This window comes from Sarcophilus harrisii, chromosome 2 (genome assembly GCF_902635505.1).
Source record: "Sarcophilus harrisii chromosome 2, mSarHar1.11, whole genome shotgun sequence".
Lineage (NCBI taxonomy): Eukaryota > Metazoa > Chordata > Mammalia > Dasyuromorphia > Dasyuridae > Sarcophilus > Sarcophilus harrisii.
In genome coordinates this window covers 540,272,168-540,289,604 of record NC_045427.1, presented here as the reverse complement: position 1 = coordinate 540,289,604, position 17,437 = coordinate 540,272,168, and the positions used below count along the sequence as shown (strand labels likewise).

General features: G+C 30.6%; 1 protein-coding gene across 8 annotated transcripts in view; it reads left to right on the top strand.

The window, feature by feature from the left end:
* The window catches only part of CHD2 (chromodomain helicase DNA binding protein 2), a 187,260-nt gene that overhangs the window by 48,869 nt on the left and 120,954 nt on the right, over positions 1 to 17,437 (top strand). For 7 of the 8 annotated variants that reach the window (XR_004232431.1, XM_031955540.1, XM_031955533.1 and 4 more), the window contains exons 4-5: positions 10,012 to 13,256; positions 13,609 to 13,743. Coding sequence is in view for 7 of the 8 variants with exons in the window: in XM_031955540.1 (XP_031811400.1) it covers positions 13,682 to 13,743 (62 nt within the window). In the remaining variant the exon portion in view is untranslated. Of the gene's footprint in view, positions 1 to 2,585; positions 3,050 to 10,011; positions 13,257 to 13,608; positions 13,744 to 17,437 lie in introns of those variants that run through there. The other variant, XM_031955537.1, reaches the window with a different exon arrangement.

Genomic DNA, 17,437 nt, shown 5'->3' with positions numbered 1-17,437 from the left:
ATATTTCTATAAAATTAAGAGACAATTTTTTTGTTTTACAAATGAATGAAAGAAAAGATTAGTTAAATAGCAAGGTCTCTGAATGCTTTTAATTTGATTCCATTTTAAAAAATTTGATAGCATGCAATTTTACAAGTAAAACCAATCTTAAAAAACCTATGATGTGCAAAGACACCATGCAGGATAGGGGGTAGGGGGTGGGGGAGAAAGGCTCTTTACCATCTAGGATTTTGAAATACATTATGCTTAAATTTTTTAGGACTGTACTGTTTGCTAAGTATTGTTGTAATTTTTGTACTGTTTATGGACAAGGCTACCTGCCCACAGGAAACTACAGTCTTATCAATTGCAAGACATTTGTAAAACAAAGCAGTACACTTTTTCATATTAACTCTTTTGGAAGTCTTGGGCTGAATCTGTTCTTCTGTGTATGGATTATGGTTAGATTATTAAATTCAATGTATTGTTTTAACTTTTTATTTTGGTTATGATCCTGGTACAAAGGTGTTTTTTTTTCCCCTACCAAATAACATTCTACTGCTTTTGAAGACAATTGTAGTAATTTTGACTTCTCAAATTATTCTTCAGATTTTTTTCCTAAACCTTTTCAAACTTTAAAAATCAATTATGATATTGAGGAAGCAAGGGGATAGCTATTACAAGCATGCTGTGACACACTGATTTTCATTATTTTTGCCATTTCATAGCTATACTAGCTATAATGGTAAGTTTTTAAAAAGCTTACTTAAATAGCTTTTAACAGTGGTTTTTGAAGAAGTCAGAATATGTATTGACATTAATAGCTGAAATTAAAGCAAAAGCTCTTTATTTAAAAAAAAAACAAATTAACAGAAATGAAGGATTTTGTGGTGTGTGTGAAAGAAAAGAGATTTATTTTTAGCTATATAAAATAATTTAGGAATAAGAAAGGATAGGAAACAATTCTTATCACTGTAGGCCTAGGATTTTTGTAGACCAGCTTTTTTCCCCTAAGTATCTCAAAATGTTTTTTTCTAGACATAGTATCTACCAAGGGAAGTAGTGTATTACAGTGAACAGACAACTGGCTTTGGAATTAGAGGAACTGGATTCAAATCCTGTTTGTGCCATTTACTTGAATGACCTTTGGCAACTTAAAGTATTTATACCTTACTTAACCCATCTGTTAAATAAAGGAGTTGAATTGAACAGTTTCTAAGTTCCCTTCTAGAGCATGATTTCAATAATGAGTAAAATAAAGTAAGAGTTAACATGACTCCTGTTTAGGCAAAATAATCCACTCAGCAATGGAACCAAAACTCATGAGGACATGTTGTGTTCATATAAGCATTAGCCCAGAACATAGGACATCTTAGAGTTCCTCATCTATAAAGTGAGATTATTATAGCACCTACATCTTGAAGCTGCTGTGACAATAAAAGAGATAGTGAAGTATTTTGCAAACCTTAAAGTGCAATATAAAGATTAGCTGTCATTATTCAATGTTTCTTTTGTTAAAATTCTATCATTTGACTTTACATAATCTTATCCTCTTCCAGTACTTCTCCTTTAAATGGCTATCAGTATTTTTAGGCAAGATTTTTAGTCAATAAATTGGCATTTTAAATATATAATGTAAATAAATATAAATTAAATTAATAATGGCAGATTCATTGCTATTTCCACATAGCATAATTTTGTAAACACTTGTGTAGTTTCAGCTTTTAAAAAAAATTCCTTGCGTTAATTGAATTACTTAAATATGTAAAATATTTCAGTGTATTGTCAACTCATAATTAGTTAACTATAGTTGTGTGCTTCATATGTTAGTCATTAATAGTTTTTTTTTTTCTTCTCTTCAAATCTTTTAATTTTTTTATGAGTATCAGCATAGCTCTCAGGCTTCAATTTGTCAGTCTTCATTCTAGCCACATAACTAATGGACCTTTACAAATAAAATTTTTTTTAATAATTATAACTTTTTATTGACAGAACCCATACCAGGGTAATTTTTTACAACATCCCTTGCACACACTTCTGTTCCGATTTTTCCCCTCCCTCCACCCCCCTCCCCCAGATGGCAAGCAGTCGTCCTATATGTGTTAAATATGTCACAGTATATCCTAGATAGAATATATGTGTGCAGAACTGTGAACAGTTCTCTTGTTGCACAGGAAGAATTGGAAGCAGAAGGTAAAAATAACCCGGGAAGAAAAACAAAAATGCAAACAGTTTACATTCATTTCCCAGTGTTCTTTCGTCCATTATTGATCAATTGAAACTGAGTTAGATCTTCTCTTTGTCAAAGAAATCCACTTCCATCAGAATACATCCTCATACAGTATCGTTATTGAGGTATATAATGATCTGGTTCTGCTGAAGATAGCCACTTCCATCAGAATTAGTTGTTGTTGAAGTATATAATGATCTTTTGGTTCTGCTCATTTCACTTAGCATCAGTTCATGTAAGTCTCTCCAAGCCTCGCTGTATTCATCCTGCTCGTCATTTCTTACAGAACAATAATATTCCATTAACATTCATATACCACAATTTACCCAACCAATTGATGGGCATCCATTCATTTTCCAGTTTCTGGCCACTACAAACAGGGATGCCACAAATATTTTGGCACATACAGGTCTCTTTCCCTTCTTTAGCATCTCTTTGGGCATTACTAATTTTATGCTGCATATTAGTAGCAAAATAAGAATTAAAGTTTTGACTGTATGGTTTTATGATATTATAGATTCCAACATTGTGGTAAATAGTTTTTAAGTAAGGATATAATAGTTTTTCAGTAGTAATTATGATTATCTCTTTAAAAAAACTTAGAAGTGAAGTACACTTTTGTTATCAGAATTCTGTAGATGATATTCTTAGGAGCCTTACTCAATGTATTCTTTTGTTGTTTTAATGTTTTCTAATATGGATGAAAAACAAAATTTATTATTTGTCATTGTATTTTTATAATTTTTAGAGTCATGTCTCCTAACAGAACAATGGAGAAAGCAAAAGAAACATATAACACCAGGAAGGTGATATATGAATTACATAGTGATGAGGAATTTGGTATGTGGATATATAGGTATTTTATTTAATAATGTTTAGAGATAAAATTTATAACCAGAGGAATTTGAATTTGTCCCTTAGGCAGTCTTTGAGCACTTTTCAAACAAAAGATAAAAGCTATTTAGAATTATTAGGAAGCACTTGGCTCTCCCTCTCCATACTTGTCCTCTTCTTCCTTCTCTCTCTTTCTCTTCTTTCCCCTTCTTTCCTCTGTCTCTACATAAATAAAATAGTGTGAAAAAATGAAATAAGGAATTTAGATGTTATCATCTTAAACTTTTGGTAGTAGGAACTTGTTTTAAGAATTTATACAGGTGAGTAGTGTATAGTAAGTTTTCCATTAGAGCAAACAATCTTCATTTGTTGGTGAGAGCTTTAGAAGTTTTAACAGTTATAATATTATTAAAGACTATAGGCTCCTAGATTAAGAGCTTGAAAGGGATTAAAATAAATTAGCTGTTTAAATATCTCCTTTATCTATATCTTATATCTCCTAATTCCATTATTTTGTATGCACCTAAAGTCTTAGAAGGTAAGTGATTTTTTAGAAATCAGTGCTTAGACTGCACCATCTTGTGACATTTACTAGTTAATTAACTTAGTTATCCTGCAGAATTGTGATTTTAACTTCAATAGAACCTTTTAACTCATAAAAATAGTAGAAGCTAGTTGAAGTATTAATAAGTTTCTTTATTTTCCTTTAATAAGGAACATATGATTTACAACTAGACATAGTCTTTCTTTGAAAACTTTTACTTGAACAAAAACCAATGAGATGTGAATTTTTTTTTAAACATTGTAACAAATTCTTTAATGGCAGGGGACTGTAATGTCGAAGCAAATGTTTTACACATAGTAGGTGCTCTTAATACGTTTTTGTTGAATTGAAAATTCAACATTTTTGTTAATTTAAAATTAGAAAACATAGTTTTCATTCAATAGAGCATATCTCTTAACATTTCTTTGCTCTTTGGAGACTGTGTTTTGAGTCTATATCAGACCCTAAAAATAACTAGTCTTTTCTTAAAGTGAACTTACATAAATCTCTGGATGAGCAGCCAAGATTTAACTAATGGATTGAATTATACAGGCCTCTAAAATGAATATTGTTGCTTGTCTTAAAATAGCTATTTTTTCCAGTATGTAAAGAAGTCAACCTTTTAACATTTTCATTACCTCTTCTTGAACTTATTAGTGGTAGGTAAATAGTATCAAATCATTCTTATTTGAATCAAGCTATCATTCTAGTATTCTATACTAGCTTTTTAATTTTAATCAACTTTTTTACTCTCAGCCTACAATTTTTTGGTGAGGGTGAGGGATTTAAAGACAACTCAGATGACATTATAGATGTAGGAAGAGGCAGATTTTGGAAATTGAAGAGTATTTCAACCAGTATGCCCATGATAATTTCTAGTGGTGATCTACAGACAATTTTAAATCACAGCTATACTACTACTAATAGCTAACATTTTTATAGTGTATTAAAGTTGGAAAAGTATTTTACAAATATTATCTTGTCTAATCCTAACCACAACCTTAAGTGCTGTTAGTCTTATTTTATAGATGAGAGCACTGAATTAGATGAGCTTAAATGATTTTCCCAACTAGTACATGTATATAGATTTGAAATAATCTTTCTGATTCCAAATACAAAGCTCTAGTCACTTTTACCTATGCATTTCAGGTGTTTTACTTTGCACAATTATTTTTAAGCTGTTTAGGAAACGAGATAATATTGAATACTCAAGCTTCTTATTGTTGTCTGTTACTATATGTAATTATGAAAGTCTGAATATAAATTAGTCAGCTTTTTAGTTGCGTTGTGGTAAGGGTCTAGAGTTTCAGTCAGTATGAATGAGTGATTTTTTAAACATTGACAGTTATAACTCTGAGCTTATATTAAGTAGGAACAATTTGGAAGAATCTGTGAAATTATCTAGTACAATGCCTACACAAAGTATGAACGCTGATTTTTGTCAACTAGTTCTAGTTGGAGTGATGGAGAAACTTTTCTAGGGCAGCCCATTCTGATTTGAATGGTTCTTAAGTGCTTTTTTTTTTATTGTATATTATTCTTTTCTTTTTTGCATTTATTATTTTCTAATTACATGTAAAGATAGTTTTAAACATTTATATTATATTAATATTAATATTATGAGTTCCACATTTTTTCTCCATCTTCCTAAGACAGCAAGCAATCTGAAATGTTACATGTGAATAGGAATAAACATGTTTCCATGTCATTCATGCTGTAAAAGAAGAATCAGAATAAAAAGGGGAAAAACAGGTGGAGAGAACCGCCTCCAAAGTGAAAATAGTTTGCTGAAATCTGCATTTAGGTTCCATACCTCTTTCTCTGGACGTGACAGAATTTTACATTACCAGTCTTTTGAAATAGTCTTGGATACTGCTGAGAAGAGCTAAGTTAGTCACAGTTGATCACACCGTTTTGCTTTTACTATGTATTATGTTCTCCTGGTTCTGCTCATTTCACTCAACATCAGTTGATGTAAATCTTTGTAGGTTTTTCTGAAATCTTCCTGTCCATCGTTTCTTATAGAGCAATAGTATTTCATTACATTCATATACCATAATTTGTTATGCTTTTCCACAGTTGATTGGGTGTCCTCTCAATTTTCAATATTTTGCTCCCATGAAAAAGGCTTTTGTGAATATTTTTGTACATATGGTTCCTTTACCCTTTTCTATGATCTCTTTGGGATATAGAGCTAGTAGTTATATTGCTGGATTAAAAAGTTTGCATCATTTTATAGCGTTTTGGGCATAATTCCAAATTGCTCTCCAGAATTATTGGAGTAGTTCTTCACAACTCCAGAATAGCTGTTAAGTGTAAAATTTTCCTTGTATATAAAGTCTACCTTCCTATACATTTTTGCCCCTTATGGCTACCAAGGTTAATAATTTTCACTGGAAAATCTTTCATTTATTTTAAGACATCTTTTAAATCATCTTTTAAAAACCAAAACGATCTCGGGCTTTTGATTCCCTTGTATGATTAGTTTGAACTCCTTGTTCACATTCTGCTGTGGGAATTGAATCAAAAAGAATATCTAAACGGATCACTGAAATAATAGAAGATTGAAATTAATTGAAGAAAATAGGGGATTCTTTTATTTGCTTCTTTTAGCAGTCCAATACTGTGTCAAATTGATATATCACTACAAGAAAAAAAAAGATTGAATTAAGTAATGATTTTTATATTTAGGTTAGCATTTCAAAAACTTTTGCTATAACTTTGCCAATCATTAGTAACTGGAAATATTAGCTAACTTGAACTGATGTTTCAGTTCCTTTTCTCTTCAGTTATTTTAGTTAGTATTTATTTGTGAAATTGTTATTTGCAAGGGGTAGGGACTTTTTTAAAAAAATTCATGAATTTCACATTAGTTTGGAAATTTCGCACAGATTTTTGGATTACCAGCCATTGCTGCATCAACTATGGCAATTACAGAGTTATTGTCTCCCCTTTAAATAGACCTTTTATGTACTAAAAGTTGTGTTAGATACCAAAACTAAAGTTATAAAGAACTTCAGGGTAACCATAACTTATAAAGTAATTCTGTAGGTAATGGATAATAAATGTGAGTTTGAATTTTTAGCCAGAATATTTGTCAAGTCTCTAGAAATTGCTAATTTTAACATAGGATATGATTAGTACCAAGCCTTAGGTACCCATTCATCTTTTTTGTTTTAAAAAGAATTTACCATTAGAGCAACTCATTAAGAAGAACCATGGTTATCATTATCTTCTGTAATCTTTAATTTCTTTTATATTAGATTTCCTTAGATGAATAAAAGTAAATACTTTAAGTATTTCCAGGTTTTTTCCAGGTTTAGAATTGGGTTTTTGTTTTGAATTTTAATAACATGTAAAATTGTTTTACCAAAATGGAACATTTAAGGCAATCTGAGATTAAGATCACTTTCCTTCTACAAGTCAACTTTTAAAAAATATGTACATTTCAGATACTGTCTTTTTATGTAAAAAATTAAAATAATATGTCAGGTATATATAGATCTTTTTTTTTTAACGTTGTTCTCCAGTAATTAGTAAATGTGACTAATTGAAGGGTAAGGTAACAGGTATTTGAATTTGGCTACAGGGAGTTATAAGATCTCTCTTAAGTAACTGCATGGAACAAATAATATATGTTTCAGTATGAAATAATTAATGAAATGACTGGAAACTGTTTAGGAATTCCAACTTTCTCAAGTCATATTCTGGTAACTTTTTTATAGTTCATTAGAAAAAAATGTGAAGGTTTAAAATCTGATTATTGATTGAGATTACGTGTTAGTATAGGGGACCTCTTAAATTCATGTTTATAAGATAGACTGAAAGTAGTTCAATTATTGAAAATAACTGAAAAGGTATAAATGCTTTAAATTGGACTGTCATTTGGACTTGTCAGCACAAGATCCTTTTCTATTCGTATTGTTTGATAGGAGTTCAATTTACTTGTAGAAAACAGAATGGTAATTTGGGTTTATTGGTATATTTCTTTTATCATTTACATAAAGTACAAAGTTATTTGTAGTAAATAATTATAACAGATTATGAGAATTTTGAAAATATTCATTTCTGAACTTTATATCTAATTTTTCATACAGATTCAGTTAGAAAATTTCTTTCAATTGACATTTAGAGAAGAGAATGGAATTCACTGCAGTCATTTGTAAATCTTTTGAATGATATCAATTCTAAAATTGTATCTTCTAGTTTCTGTGTTTTATAGTTATTATTTACAACTAATTATTTGTATTTAGTATTAACTATACTTATTAGTTAGAACATCTTTAATACATTCATGTACAAGATTTATTCTTAATTTGAAGTCTAAAAATTTGTTCATAAAGTTTTTGTACAAAAATTAATAACTCATTTGGGGAATATATTGATTGTATTTAGATTTCAGATATTTGGCTCAATTTAGTCATTTATTTGTGGTTTTAATTTATGAAAATGGCAGATCTATAGATTTCATATCTAGTTCTATAGTAATTTGTTAGGGATCTCTTCCTTAATGAAGGTGGTGTTTTTTCTTGAATCTTATTAAGTACTTTGACAACTTAAATAAGATCTTAATTATTATCTTATTAATTCTTAACAGAATTGCTTCATTTTTGACTCAAAAGGGAAGTATTTATGCAAAATTCTTCTTCCATTTAATATTTACCTCTAAAATATTTGAATTATTTAAAAGTATTGTGATTACACATTATATTAGTGCCATTTATAACACATTCATATTCTTAATAATTGAAATTTTCAGTGCTTTTTTGAATCTGAATTTGAAAAATTTAGTACAAAGTCACATGAAATATATAAACTTTACATGAATTCAAATGGAATGTTTGATTTCAAAAAGACAAGTGTCATGTAGTAATCAAAATAATAAGTAGAACAAAAGCAATAGGGCAGCTCCTGCTGTTGTGTTCTAGGAAAACTTTTCTGACGTCAAAGTAAAAATTAAAAGGGGAATAAAGTCTAAGAAGCCACTTTCTATTTAAATAAAAACAAAGAATGTCCATCAGTGTTGGGATCTTTATGTTTATGATAAAATTGATCATGTTTATTGTCTTTGGTGATTGAAGTTTGAACCATTCAAATAGAATGAGTTTTATAAGGTAGGAAAAGACTATGAGTTGCAACCTTTTGCAATTTGGTAACTCCATTTAGTGTTAGGTTTAGGAGAAATGCTCAGTTCTTGATAATAGGTCATCCTTTACCATGTAAGTGGTTTTTTTTTTTTTGTAGTGATAAGAGTTGAGGATTCATTCTAGTAGGCCAAGTGATTTATGATATCTCATGCCTTTAGTTAAAAAAAAAGTTTTAATTTCTAGGCTTTGAGATATGAAAATTAGCCACTTTTTGACCTACGTACCCTTTTATAGATTGACATTTGATTAGTTATAATAATTGTTGTGTCTATTTATACAATTGAAGTGAATAATTGAATTGTTTTGATAGCTTATAGAATACTGTTGATAAGGAATTAATTTTTTGTGTTTAGAGCATCTAGATTAATTGAATTTGAAAATTGTTTCTGACCTTGCATATATTTGATGTGCTATGGCAATGTTTTGACAGTTGAAGAATGAGTATATTTAATTTAAGGCACCATATTTGATATTTAATGATGAAAACTTTTATTTCATTTTAGTTGGTAATTTGTAATTAATGAAACTAATTAATTGGTGATTTCCCTAGTTTCATATCCTCCCCTCATTTAAATCTCTCCCCCCAAGTTAGAATTCTTTTTTGCCTTTGGTACGTTAGGAGCTGAGTAAGATGGCATCCTTGTGAACTTTGTGGCCTTTTAAGCAAGTTAATCAACATTTATTATATAATTAGAAAACCATATTAACTTCTATATTGGTCCTCCCCTTTTAATGTTCTTTGTATGATATTTACTTTTTTGGATAGAAGATTCACCAAATAGCTTTAAATATTTCATTTTAATATTTCTAAATGAATAAAAATGAATTTCCTGGGCAGTGTTTCTCATGTTATTATCGTTTCCCTTAGCAAATTCTTCTCAATAATAATTAATTTGAAATTTTCATTTCAAAGCTTTTCTGTCTAGACAGTATAACAAACTTATAATTTTTACATGTTTAAATTTTATTTGAAGCTTTGAAGCATTTTTCATTTAATAGATTTTTTACTTTTAAGATATCATCTCTCATTCTTATCTTCATTCCTTATTTAGGAACCATTCTTGTAAGTTAACCATTTTAAAGGATTTTAGTTGGAAAAATACTTAGATGTAATCTATTTGTTATAAAGTTAAGTAATTTTATATTTTTGAACTGTACTGAAAAAGCAAATCTCAGTTCATATTGAAAATATTTTCAAGGTGGGTAGATGTCTGTTTTAAGCAACAAAATTATTGGTATTCCAACAGCATTTTTTCTTTTAATTTTTTCCCCTAAAGCCCAGTCAACTTGAAGAGTCTCAAGTGAAGTCTACCCTGAGGAATCAAGATGGCAGTTCACTGTGGATTGACAATTTATGGAAAATGGATTAATGCAAGTGTGCTGTGATATATATTCAACCAAGAGGGGTGTTTTGACTTGGATTCCATGCATTCAGTGAAGATCTAGGTTACTTGATCACCTTAAGAAAAATGGACAATGGATTTCATTTTCTTCAGAGTTTTTTGATCTTTCATGGCCAAATAGATTCTGGACATTTTTGAAAAAACATTATTAAAAATATAACTAGAAAATTGATAGAAATGATTTTTGATAAGTCAATTTGATTGTATAAAGAATGTACTTATGTGTTCTTAATTTTAATAAAATTTTTAATGTTTCTACACTTCCCTAGTTTATTTTTTGACTGAAAAAATTACCATTTAATTAGGGGCAAAAAAAATGTCCTTGACTGCTGCAGTTATGGTTACAGAAAGTAATTAAAGCTTGTAAAAATTAAAAGTTGAATGATGTTAAATATTTTACTTGAAATGAGTGTGCTGATTTTTTTTCCTGAAGACATGGTTACAAATCAAGAGAACTTGTGATGAATAATTTTATTTAAAATCATAGTCATGTTTGATTTATTGAAAAAAATCACTCGGTTCTTGAATTAAAATAGTAGCTGCATAGTATTCAGAAAATCAAGTTATAACTGATTTTCATGAAATGTAATATACCACTGGTACATCCTTTTAATTAAATGATTAAATTTGGCCAAAAAAAATAAGAGTAGATTGTATAACAGGTTATTCAAGACTTACTTGATTTAATTACAAAGCAGCTCTAATATTTTATAATCAACACAAAGGCAAAATATTTTCAGGTTAGAAAGTTGACTTAGGTATTGTTATTAAACTGATGGGTTTTCTATTGTGTCTTCATATTGAGGAAAAAAAGGAAGAGTCTAGTGTAGATGGAAGTAAGCCTTTTCTATGGTATAAAATGTTGATGATATCCATTTGTAATATGTGATTATTAAAGACATAATAGTGTTTGTAAACCTATGCATGTCTTCTTAATTGTGCAACTTGGATTTTTCTAAAATTTATCTTTGAGATTTCATAAGCTATTCTGCCTCACTTCATACATGTTCAATTTAAAATCAGTGTTGTATCCTAATATCATTTAGGATAGTTTGTTTATATCCAATAACAAATGGATTGAGATGGATGAATTGAATTTTTAACAATATGTAGCTTGTTGATATAAGATGTGATAGCCTTTAAAAGGTGGAATGAATTTTCAAGATTTCTGTTGAAGTCAGAGGGCATCTTGTAAGTATGTTGATGTAAATGGTTCATGTTTATACATAATTATTAGGTAATATTTGGTTATTTGCTATTTCCAATGGTGGTGTACGTGACTGTGATGTTCTTTGGTGTTGGTGATAGTTGGTCTTGCTGAATTAGTGATGACGTCTTCTTGAATAGTCTTACCTTATTGATTCTTGATAATGATTTTTTTTTTTTTTTAATGAAGGGATAATTTAGATTTTAGTGGTTTTTCTTAGAGGTCTAAAATTGGATTATTTTAGTGAGGGAGTAGTATTCTACTTTTGAGAATTTACCTATTGAATAAGAAGGATTTGTTTTATTTCTGATTTTCTTTTTATTTGCTTGAATTACATATGGTGAAATAAAAGGCGGTTTGGATATTGGGGTTTGACTTGAGAAATTATTTTTCCTTTGGTAATCTAGAGGTCATGGTTTTTTATTCTCTAATTTCTTCCCCCTCCATTACCAACAAATACCAGGATTTGGTTAAAATTAGTAACTAAACTCAGCCTAACTTGGATTTTGTTTTTCTGTTGAGTATGGATTGTTAATATTTCATGTGCTGGTTTGGTGAAAATTTTGGGTGTATAAGTTCTGGTCTATTTGGTATGGTGGTTGTTGATGATAACAGATTCTGGAATTGGCTGTAAGATTCATAATAATTGTTTTAAGTAATTCTGTTGTTATGGTTCTTTGCTTTTATGTTTATAATATTGTCAAAACTCTGCAATAGGTTAAAGAATTTTGTGAAAATTGAAAATTTGTCAGTTGGTATAATGAAAAACAGTTGGCTTTGATTTTTTGCTCTTATGGAATTGGACACTAGGGAGGCGCTCTTGAGTTGAAAGAGTTAGTCCTTTTTTGCCTTGTGGTATGGGAAAAGATTTATTTTTTTTCTCATTTGTAGAATTTTAGATATTATTACACAAAGTTTAGAGGTTACTTAGGAGATTAAGTGCTTTTATTTATAAAATATGTTACTTGGGGTGGGGGTAATTTTTTGAAACAAGATTAGCTATTATTTAATCAATGGCTCAATCTAAGAACTGCCCCTCTTTCAAAATGGCTTTATAAAGCACCACTTCCTGTCCAGAGAGGAAGTAATTTTAGCTCAAGGACTGAAATATTTAGCAGATCTTTAAACAAAAGGAACAAATTACATTTTTGTCTGGCTTGAAAAGGGTGCTTGAACCAGAGGGGGTTAAGATGCCCTCCCTCCTCCCTGTGGGGGTGATTTGAAGAAGCCAGAGGGTGTGTATGGGTGTGTGTGTGTGTGGGGTCCTTAAGCTCCCTTCTTAGATGGAGGCTTTTTTTTTTCTTTTTTTTTTTTTTTTTTTTTTTTTTTTAGTAGGAATGAAGGGGTGGGTCTATGGTACATCACCTGAGTTGTGGGGTAAATGTAGAGAGTGTCAATCAAAGGCAGAGCTCTCAGAGCTGGGAAGGAGGCTCTAGATGGCGGCTGTGCCTTAGAGAGCGCGCTCAGCTCAGCTCCCTGCCTTCTCCACACTTTACGCAACTTTCTCTAACTTTCGGGCAGCCTCAGGGGGCCCCCGCAGCCCCCTTCCTCTCCTGGTGACCTAGTGGGGTAGATTTGAGCCATTTTTAGGGAGAAAAGCAGTTTTTAGGGGGTCTTTTTTCGTGCCTTGTTGGAAAGAAGAAGCCCGTACTGAGAGCCAGGTCGTTGTTTTTTCCAGCTTAGAAGCCATGGCGCACCTCCATTTTTGTGCGCTCTCCTAATGAGCTTTTTTCCCCCGGACCTTTTTTGTATTAATTATCGCTTATTTTTTTTAAACAGTAAACCTTTTTGGATAGTTTTTATTTATTTTTTGTTCTTAAGAGAACATTTAACGTTTATTTTTTAATTATTCGGGAATCTAATGTTTTTCTACTACTAGATACTCTCGGTTTGGACCTGCTACATGGATCAGGTAGGTTCACGATTATTAGTGATAATTGTAAAGATTTCTGCAGTTAAATTTGCTTTATTTTTTATAAAATCGAGTTGTTCTCGGATGACGCAATAAGATAAAGAGATTGTTATTTGTATCTAGTGTGTTACTTTGAGAAACTTTCCCTATTGAGGAGGATGCTTTCCTCTGGTCAGTTTATCTTATAATTAAAACAAAAAAAATTTTTTTTAAAGATTTAATTTTATTTTACTTTTTGATGTTGAGGTTTTGTATTATAATAATATCATTGCAGCGTCAGGACTTTGTTCCTGATAATGAAAAATCATTGATAGAAGCTCTGGGACCTTACCTTTCTTTCAACTTTTGACAGTAAATACCTGAGCACAAGACTTCAAAGCAAACACAGATTCACCTCCCCCCTTTTAATATTTAAGAATTAAAAGATGATGAGAAATAAGGACAAAAGCCAAGAAGAGGACGGTTCAGTACACAGCAATGCATCGAGGTATGAGTTATCAACTTTCTCCCCCCATTTTTTTTTTTTTTTGTGGAAACCTCAGCATACATTGTTTACCTTGACAGCCATGAATTGCTGTCTATTTGATATTCAATGTTTTACTAATTTGGATTCCCTTTTTTTAAGCAGTGACCTTGAGATTGCTAATATGCCACACCCTAATTTTTTGGTAGCAATTTCTGAAAGTTGTGCTGTGACTTTAGGCCCCATATAGTAGTCAAAAGGTATGATACCTTTATCCAAGGAAATCTTTCCTGTAAATTACAGTTTTGGGGACATTAATTTTCAGTTTTTAGGTTTTAGTGCTGCAGAAAAATGACCTTGTCGGTTTAGCCATTGCTGCATTGCACCATTTTACATACAAGGCAAATTTTTCTTTGAAGAATCTTAAGATATCTAAACTTTAACTGAGGGCCATAGAGCAGCCTTGTAGTAGTAAATTATAGTAAATAGACACTAGAGAAAGTTAGATGAATGAAAAAATGTACATTTTAAAATAAAAATCAAAAAAGACATCTTTGACTGATGCTCCTCTGTTTATATTTTTATTTGACATTAGAATACTTTGATACACTTGAGATTTTAGAAAATTTTGATACTATTTATCAAATCTTTTAGTTGATGGTTACAGTTCATGTAGTTCTAAAAGCAGACCCGATTACAGAAGGGACTGCTGTTATTTTACTTATAGTACTTGTTTAGATTGTTATGGTTATTATGTTTACTTTAGTGTTAAAAACTAGGAAGGTTATTTTCAGGTACATTTTCAAAGTGTAGATTTAGACAAAACAGTTTGGTACAAAGGAATTTTCTCCCACTTCATCACATTTTAAATATAGGTGCTTATATTTAGTCAGCATTCCAACAGAATTTGTTGTGGTTTTATTTTTTATTTTGCTTTTTACTAGAGGAATGTGGAATGCTTTATCGCTATTTGAAGTTTGCAAATATAGCATAATTTAATCGTAATGTTTTTTCGTTCAGATTTTATTAGCTTGTAAAGAGTAGATAATAAAGATTACAAAATGTTAACATTGTATAATTCTGCATTTGATAATTATACATGTATGAATACATTGATTTGTTGATGTACATAAAGGATATTTGTAACTAGGGTATTCAACATTTTAAATTTTGTATAGGTAAAGGAAAATGTAACCAATTGCCTGGTAGCTTCTTATCTCTATTGCCCCTCTACCAATTTGTTTTTGCCTACTTTGAAAATTGTATAAAGTACATCCAGTGATATTAAAATAGATGAGTGTTTTTGAAAGTTTTGTGTATGGTTTATATTTTATTCCTGTTAAAATTTGCACACAATAAATACTTGAATTTTAAAAAAATGAACTGATAAATTTTGAAATGTTTCTCTGATTTTAATTGTTTTTTTTTTTTTATCCTTTGGCTTTTTGATTATTACAGTTTGGATCATTAATTTAGTACCTGAAATAATAGAAATATTTCATTTTTATTTTTAATAGAAAAAATTTTAAGGATAAGATAGACTATTTCCTGGTAAATACTGAGATGATTTTTGGGGGATGGGTAGATTGGGGGGGGGAATGATGGATATTTGAGGAAATAGAAAAGAGAAAATTCGACATCTAGGTATATATGACAAATTTATAGGCTCAATACTTTAAAATAGTATTCCCCTGGGTTTATAATTTGCATAACTTCACATGGGTCTTGTTTAGCTTTTCTATTACAAAGATTATGTTTAGCATCGTTGATCAAGTTATGTGATTTCTAATAAAAAAAAAAAGCACATGGTGATGTTGACTTTCTGTTTTTTAGTTCTCAACTTTCAAAAATACTTATTTGATTCCCTCTTTTAGAATTGTATATATAACTGAATAAGGACTATGTACTTGTAAAAGTTTTTCCAAGTATACTTTTATTAGTTGTGAACCTATCCTGTTTGAAGGAACGATTCGTTATTTTGAAAACTCCTCAGAAGATGAAGGAATGCCTTAATAGAAATTACTTTTCAGTTCATATGATATCTTGAAAAGCTGTGTGTGTATACATATATATAAACAATGTATATTCATGACTTCACTTCCTTTTTAAATTGTGGATCCCTCTCTGAAAGACGTTGGTAATGTGTTAATGTAATTGAGTAATATGACTTCCTTGATGGAAGGCTAAATTGAAATTTAGCAGGATATCCTAGGTAACTGGTACCCTAATTTACCGTAATAACTTGGGTCCTGGGGCAAGAAACTTCTTCTCCATCACTGTTTCTGTTGAAAGTATAAAGATACTTAGTTGCTGTGATGTAATAATAGAATTCTATAGGTAATATTAGTGAAAATGTAACAAAGGACCTTAGGTCAAGAAAAGAAAAATACTACACAAAATAAAATTCCCTCTGAGAATTAGCTAGGGAGAAATTCTAGAGAGTGACTTTCACTAAGTTTAGAAGACTTCTTTCTTTGAGCTTTTATAAATATGGAACACTTTATAAGAATGTTTAGGAATATATATATTATTTGTAGTAATGATAGTTGTGCCACCCTTTATTTCGGCTTGATGTTTTTAAGTCAGGAGTAGCATGTGGAATGTAAAAAAAAATTGAACCCAACATAAAACCTAACCTTTAAACAAGACTCAACCTTGTCGAGTGCCCCATTTTTAAGATTTCTTAAGCTTGTCAGTAATGATATGCTATGTTAATTTCTACATTTCAAAAAGAAAATTGGAATACTATATTTGAATTTTAAATTTCTAATAATTGTGTAAAATACAAGATTTTGCTGGCATAGATATAAATATTAGTGCAAATATTTAGAAATTTGAGGATTGCTTTTACCTTTAATATTAATTGGAGATATGAAATGAGATGGCATCTGGAAGCTGATCACTTTCATTTCTCTTTTCTTACCACATACACTTTTAAATAGGCCTTTATTTTCAATTTATGCTAAATAACAATCTGGGAAGTGTGCTTTTTGAGCCTGTTTCCTTCTAACATGCTTCCATTTCAGACCTCAATCCCCACTCCCTAAAGAAACAGTTACTCTAAGAGGTAAGGGGGGGTGGTAATAGTTAGCAGTTGCATAATGCAGCATATTGTGGAACTGAACATGCAGTTTGTGGCAGCCATTTTATGATCTTGTTTCTTATAACCTCGGATTTTGAGAAGATTAAATATAAAATTATCCACAATACTCAGTACTATGAATTAAGCATATTAATTTATTACTTTCATGATGTTAAAATAGCCAGAAATTAGATATGGCAGGGCAAGTAAAATAGAAAATTAATGCCATTTTGGTGCAGGTCCAGTTCAGTCACAAAATGGCTGTTCCTTTGTGCCGCATAGCTGACAGACATACTGCATTGCACTGTGTACTCTAAAAACAGCAGGAAGTTGCTGGTGGGGAGTTCAAAGGCCGTCTTGTGTTGGCTGTGGAATCTGATTGGCTGTTAGCTCACTTAGTAACAGGAGTGTCAACAGTGGAGGCTCTGTAGGAGAGGCTCTGCCTTCTAGTGATGTCAGCATTAGCTCAGTGCTTGTCAAAGCCTCGCCCTCTCCTGGCACTGTCGTTACTGCTTGCTCAGCCTGCTGGGGCCACGTTGCTTTTACTTTCCCCTGTGTTACAGTAGAACAATCAAGCAAGAATGCTTTAAAAATATATATATTTTAAAAATTAAGGCTGTACTTAAAAAATTTATA